Genomic DNA, 7,658 nt, shown 5'->3' with positions numbered 1-7,658 from the left:
CTCCATCTTTCTTGCGGGTATGTTTAGCAGCAACATGTAAAAGACAAAATTGTATTAATAAATATAATTTTGTAAAGAAAATTAAATTCAGATATGCAAATTATGTATAAGCATTGAAAACTAGCCTCTCCTATCCTTCAAGAAGAGCATGCCTTCATTGCTGAGTTTCTGTAAGATAAAGAAGTAAATGAGATCATTTTGTATATAAGTGTAGAAAATCGTATTAACCAATATAAATGATATGAAAACAACTTACAGAAATCAGAGCCTTTAAGTTTCAGTCTCTTTAACGTGGAAGGAAGTAAATTCTGCCAAACGCACATTTCTCTCTAATTCATTTAAACTATCACAGTTGATGGATACTGGGACCATATCCTACATAAATATAAGTACAAATTATCAATATGAAAATAGATCTGTAACAGTAGTTGTTTCATTTAGTTCGGACATATATTCAGAACATACTTACATAAGATGAGTTATCCATGGTTATCAGTGGTAGACACCATAATCACATGAATGTTGAATTCAAAGTGAATGTAGACTGACTTGACTGCCGTTTATATATGGATGAGTGACCCAGATTTGACTGTGTATTGCAAAATAGGTTTGGCGAACTCAGAACTGACCTTTGTCATGTATTTCAATGACCTGTTCTATTGTTATTCATCTGATATAGAGCAACACTGATTTTAGTTTGTACCATAACATCGTTTTCTATCCGTTAATTATATTTTTTGATTCTAACATGAGATGATTAAACTTTTGACTGATTGTTCACTATCGTTTATAAACCATATAAAATCATACATACTGAGTTGGAATGAACATAATGTTTAGGAAAGCTAGTCCAATAAAATTATAAACTATGATTCTTATAGTACTTGATGTTTTCCTGAGTATGTATGACAGTATATTGGACCAAGGAAAAATGTGAAGTTTATATAAGAACACTGAATTGTATAATCACTTGATTTATAAATAAATGACCTCATGTTCATTTGGAAAAACTAATAATTTTAAATATACATAAAGTTGTAAAAGATGTAGAAACAAAACTGTAATGTTTTTTTCAATATGACTAATGAACAAAAGTCACATCTTTTCATCAATTGTTATGTTGAAATATATCAGTCCCACACTGTATCTGTGACCACGTGATGACCTCCTAATAAACAGCTTTCTTGATGTCAGTGCCTACACTGTTTGTATGTGTGTGATATTTCCTAACAAATAGTGTCTTAATGTTAGACACTCTCAAAGTTTTATGAAATTTTAACCTTCAAGGGAGTGTATGGATAAACAGTAAATCATTCATTTATTATATTTAGTTGTAGCAAAATAAGAATCCTCTTCAGGACGTTAAAAGTATGTAAAGTAAGTTATTGGTTATAATAACTGGCTCATTCAAATAATGGATAATATGTATGTTGTAATAGTTGTCTCATTGAAATAAGAGTTTTTACATCCTTTTTTAGGACACTAATTGTAAAAGGTATGTTTAAATATAAAAACTAAAACTATGATCAATATATTAAATCAAAATTGGTTGTGTATTTTATTGTCCTTTATCGCAAGAAACAATATTTTATCAAGAATATAATTATACAGATAAAACAAACTAGTGAAACAGCAAGATTGTCATAAGTTTGCATGTTAAATAAGCATTCTTTTCAGAATGTAAAAGGTCAGGAAATGTAATAAAGTATGATTAAATAAAGAGCTAATGCATTAGTTAAGTGTTTTATACATAAACTGACTGTAAAACATAATTAAATCTTGCATTCATTATATGATGAGACATGTATGATGATTTCATCATGTCCACTTGTCATAGTGGCCTAGCAACGCTCCCCTAGCAACATCCAATCTGGTTTCACTTTGTAGAACTATGACGTCATGCCTAGCAATGCTGTCTGTCTTCTGCCTGTTCTAGCAACACGCCCCTCTGGTGACACTTCATGGAACTATGATCTATTTACCCCTTCCTCCCACTCCATATTGCCGTGCGACCCCCCCCCCCCCGAGGCGGCATTCTTTTGGCACAGGGGTAGAGCCCTAACTACTTTCCTACTTCCTAATTAATGGGACTGTTAAGAGAGGTTAATTTTTATGTATTCCCTTGATGCTAGTTCATATACACTTAATTATCAGTCTCTTTGATTTAAAGTTTTGGACTGCAACTGCCAAAAAATTGGGACTCTTAGCCTCCCTGCCGAGGTTTTTCTAAAGTGCATATTAATGTCTTCGTTTTACACTCAAAATGATTGCTATAAGTGTTTTTTAAGGAATTTCAGCTTGTAGTTCTGCAAAATCTTTGAAGCCGATTTGATCCTTACCATATTTAGATTTTACTGTTTCGTCCATTTTAACCCTAACTAACCTGCATGATTAATGTCAAGGTATCAACATTTGTAAGAAAGCCAACAGAAATGTAAAAAACAGCATAAGCCATGATCTATATAATAAGATTCAGTGCTTGTTTGTATGTTACATAGCTCTTCCTAAACCGTTGATCGTATCGACTTCTAGGTGGTACATAACGAATCTTCTCGGCCCTGAGATTTTTATAGAGTAAAAAAAAATTCAATCCCACCCCTTGGGAACCTATGGATTTCCCCCAAACTCCTTCTACTAAGCTGCTGGACTCACCAACTTCTAAGTAGTGCCAAACGAATCGTCTCGGACCCGAGGTTTGTACAAAGGTTAAAGTTTTCACTCAACTCCTTAGGGAGTAGGGTATATTGCGAAAACACTTTTAAGGGGATTCTCCGAAAGTGAACCCCAAATTTTGGCATTGATTTATACTATAGCACGTAAATACGTAGGCCTGCTAATTACCATTCTTAACTTGGTTAAAGAAATTAAATTTGTATTATAGCGACAATGAACATTAAACTGAAAAAGAGCAAAACAGTAGTTCAAGCATTCAATTTGCATTATAGCGGCCTTGTGAAGTTGGGCCATAAGCTAGTAAGATCATACTCGTGACAGACTCCCTAAACTTCACCACAAAGTTATAGACAGATTTTATCCAAAGAACATTGGTAAAAACCTTTGAAATTCTGGAAGGGTCATTCAATAGCAACCCGTATTTTAGGCCGCAACGTTATATCATTCAATAAGAAGGTGGAACACCTAGCTGGTAAGGTGCAGGCAACCCTTGAAAGACCTAGTAAGATGAAGAAGATCATGTTCCAAGGCTGGTGCCAAACTCTCCAAGCGTAAAACAGTAGTAAAAGTAATATTAAAAATCATCGTATTTATATTAGGTATCACGTGATGTGAACGTTTCGTAAAAACTTCGTAGTTAAACTGAAACGAGAAACCTCTTTTATGAATACATTTGTGTATATTTACGTGAAGTGAGTTGTTTCTAACTCTGATGTATTTATGACGTTATGTATAAATCAATACAAGATGCATGTTATTAGTGACATCACCATTTTGTTCATTATTCTCAAACACATATTTGAAGTTTCTGTTTTGTGCAGTATTTTGATACCGTTTCAAAATATCAAATGTCACTGTGATGATATTTTAAACAAAGGAAATAAATTCCAGGAATATCCTAAACGCTATATAATCTCTGCCCAAAAAATATGTTTAATCTATATTTACAGAAATTAATCTTTCTTGAATTGTGCTTATATATGAATTTAGTTATCACCTTCTGATGAAAATCTTTATATTAACATCCTAGTATTATCACAAAAAGACAATGATATATAACTGGGTCGATAGTATTACGTTAATCAAAATAGCACAGATTCAAAATAAATTCTATGTAAACTAATGCTTTGGAGCTTTTTTTTGTTGTTGTTGTTTTATTTTATGGAAAACTACTCAAAGTGCGATCTGCGCTAAGGTCTTGGTGGGGATTCGAACACCAGATGATATTATAATATCTTCAAATCTGGTACACACCTGGGACTGGAAGTGGAGTTTTAAAGATGATTTACATATTCATCTAAAAATAAAATCTTGAATTAACTTAGTAATACTTCTATGAGCTTGAGTCTCCACAAAAGTGAGTGTGTAATATCATAATTATCAACTACTATAACAATGTAATAATAAAGTACTCGGTTCTACGCATATGACGAAAAGGGGAGTAATCATCAGGTACTAGCAAATGTTTGTTAATTGTATGGATATTTATATAATTTTACATAAATATTAATCATTTTAAATGTTTTTGTTTCATTCACGTAGCACTTGTTTGAAGGATATGTTGAAGTATGTCAACCCAGTATAAAACTCTACCTGAACTAAGCCTAATGTTATCATAATTATATATTACCTCAGTAGTAGTTTTCATCGTGGAAGTGAGTATATGTAATTTATTTGTTACTGTCACCAGGCTAGTGCACTTCGTAACACTAATGTTTATTGTGTTAAAGCATTGGTGAATTTGACCGATATAATTTCTATTTGGTTGGGTTACTGACACCCTACCCGACTAACGTTGTTATCGATTGTGGAGCCATCTCTACGGGTAGAGTAAACAGATCAGGATTAGTCAAATACTGTAAAAGTAACATGTCAAAGATCTCAAAAATATAAAACAAGGTAAAGTAATTCCCACGTTTAAACAACGAGGTGTATATTATATTTTGAAGACTTCATTGACGAAGCTTTGTTCAGTGTTAATACATTGCCCTTTACGTAGTCAAGCAAAACTGCAAATATGTGTTATTAAGTTATTAAAGCATATTATTCGTCTTAGCAGTTACGACAGTGATATCATGCCTGTTGTATATTTCTTCCTTCAGAATGGAACGACCGACTTGGGTACGGTTTACAGATGAAAATCGTAACATTCTCGAAGAACACAAGGTGGCAGAAGTAAATTTTCACATCGAAGATTCCAAAGTTTGTTTTACCTTTATTATAGTCATAAAAATCAGAACTTGGATGTATAATTAATTATACTACATTAAACTCATAAAAAGTGGTAGTTTTCTAACCTCAGTACCATCATTTCTCTGGTGCTTAATTAATATAAAGAGCTTTTTGTTTTTACTAAACCTATAGAATTTTGTAAAATATATAAATTTTGAGTGTATGAATTCTTCTTTGTTTTCTCAGTCTATAAGCCTTTTCAAACTTTCTGTACAGCTGGAAAATATCGCTGGTTACTACTTAATCAGAGAATGTGTATAAAGAAAGTTATAAAAAATTGTGTTTATGTCATTCCCAAGATCTGTAGTGTTTGGAGGGATGTTCCTAATGTTTATGTCATTCCCAAGATCTGTGGTGTTTGGAGGGATGTTCCTAATGTTTATGTCATTCCCAAGATCTGTAGTGTTTGGAGGGATGTTCCTAATGTTTATGTCATTCCCAAGATCTGTAGTGTTTGGAGGGATGTTCCTAATGTTTATGTCATTCCCAAGATCTGTGGTGTTTGGAGGGATGTTCCTAATGTTTATGTCATTCCCAAGATCTGTGGTGTTTGGAGGGATGTTCCTAAAGTTTATCGCCGGAAGCTGATGAAGGGAAGACTCTACCTTCTCTTGGCAACTAACCATCACCCTGATGGGCTTGTTTTTGGCAGATTTGTCAGGGCCAAGGAGATGAGGCTTAAACAAGGTAAGACCAATGTCATAAAGAAATTACCCCACGAGACTATAAAACTACAAAACAAATATTATCTATATAAACAAACGTCAATATGTGTGTGTGTGGATCTGTTCCTTATACGTTTCCACATTTCTTGATCAATCAGCGCCAAACTTGACACAATGATACAGGACGACATGAGAAAGGTCATGCGGTAAGTTGAATCCCATCGGAAAAACTATCAATGTTGTGTATCCTTCAGCATTAGAATGAATTATGTAACCACTATTGTTAGAATTCTTGAAACCGGTATGTCTTTCTTTTCAGTATTGGTACCTTTATGTATTTTTATTGCATTTGTAATGTTTGTTATGTTAAGAAAAACAAACAAACGTAGAAGCACAATTTCCTATCCTTTGTTACAAACGAGTTGTTATTTCACCCTTCCGTTGGACGGGTACTCCAGCTATTAAATTATATATAGAGAGAGATTTACACTATTAACATGCATCAAGCTAAACATATATATGTATTGTATTAGCTTATTCTATATGTTAATAAAATTCTTTGCATTATTTTTGAGGGAAAAAGGAAATAAATAAATCCGTATAATAAAGGCGCTGTATTTGTAATAATAGTTGTGTTATTTTATTTAACATTGACATTGTTTCACAGAGGTTAAGTGCTACCATGTCGCTGTCATTTCAGTGAAGACAAATCGAATTCCCCGTCGAGAAACTCCTTATAACCAAGAAGCTTTAGTGAGTTTAGACAGAAGCATAGTTTCAGATTGTTCTTTCCTGAAACAACTAAATGTTCTGTTCATAAATCTTTTGTCCACATTTCAAAAGCATAGTTTAATCTGATTTAGAACGTGATTACCGCAATCATTTCTTCCAATTTAATCTGCTGATAGTAAAAACTTGACACGAAAGGGACTTATAAGTGAAGTCCATATTCTTAAGAAATAAAATGATTAAATATTATCATTTGAGGTTAACTTTTAGTTCTTGCTTGACACTATATTGTTACTTTTAGTCATGCTTGTATATATATATATATAAGCTTTCAGCTAGTTACAAGTAAACTTTAGCCCGAAATATAGCTTTACAAGAAACAGTGGTTTTATCATATTTTACATGAGCTGACCTGCAAGTAACTTCACGATAAAACCCGAAACTAACTTGATTTCATTATAAAACCCAAAACTAATTTGACATTTCAATAAAATATTCCTAGTACATACTTGTGCTTTAGTTAAAGTCAGTAAAGGCCAAAATAAGAAAACTGAAGTTTTAGACCGCTATGTTAACTGGTTATTAAACAACAACAACAACAAAAAACACATAGTCTTCGTTACTGTATTTAAAAGCTATAAAAGAAAATTACGTTTTCATTTGAAATTTTGAAATACCGAAAAGTTACTTGGAGTTTTCCTGGTTTTTGTTTATTAGTTATAAATGTTTATTTTCCTTTAGAGTAAGAGAATTTTTGAAGTTCAAAGACAAATTGTTTGGGCCAATAAGTTAAACAAAAACTATCTTTGATTCCACGAAAAGTAAAACGCTTGAACACGTGCCCTTTAAAGCTATAAGGACGAAAGTAAAACACTGTCCGTATTCAAATAAGCTTTTTTATTTAGTATTGTTGGTCATCTTTAATGCATACTATAAATATGCTCGTGAAGAAACGTTGACGAATTGTTAATTTTTGTGTTATATCGAAACATTATATATATTGTATAATGTCATAGTATTTGAATAATGTAGGATTTGGTTGTAGTCAATTTAAAAATGGATTTTTATGATCAGTTACTTTACTACTAGTAAATATAAGGTGATTATAATTCTAAATTAACATATTAATAAAAGTTTTCGTAAATATTTAACAAAGTAATAATTCGAATATATGAAAAGTTCAAGTTAGGGATACCAGATTACTAAAGATATTAACGTACTTTTTGTGTACTTATTAGATGATGAAAGCCAACATTTTTGAGAGCATCAAAAGTTTATTATGATGTTATATTACATCTCATATATAATTTAATATGATGTTATATTACATCTCATAGTTATATTACATCTCATAGTTTA

At 32.1% G+C, this 7,658-nt stretch overlaps 1 protein-coding gene across 4 annotated transcripts in view; it reads left to right on the top strand.

Annotated features, from left to right (window-relative positions):
* The window catches only part of LOC106465659 (chordin-like), a 209,642-nt gene that overhangs the window by 134,989 nt on the left and 66,995 nt on the right, over positions 1-7,658 (top strand). For all 4 annotated transcript variants that reach the window (XM_013925897.2, XM_022393978.1, XM_022393973.1 and 1 more), the window contains 2 exons: positions 4,776-4,875; positions 5,445-5,592. In XM_013925897.2, coding sequence (XP_013781351.2) covers positions 4,776-4,875; positions 5,445-5,592 — 248 coding nt within the window. The remainder of the gene's footprint in view (positions 1-4,775; positions 4,876-5,444; positions 5,593-7,658) is intronic.

The sequence above is a fragment of the Limulus polyphemus genome, unplaced genomic scaffold, assembly GCF_000517525.1.
Source record: "Limulus polyphemus unplaced genomic scaffold, Limulus_polyphemus-2.1.2 Scaffold69, whole genome shotgun sequence".
NCBI lineage: Eukaryota > Metazoa > Arthropoda > Merostomata > Xiphosura > Limulidae > Limulus > Limulus polyphemus.
This window is presented reverse-complemented; position numbering and strand designations above follow the sequence as displayed.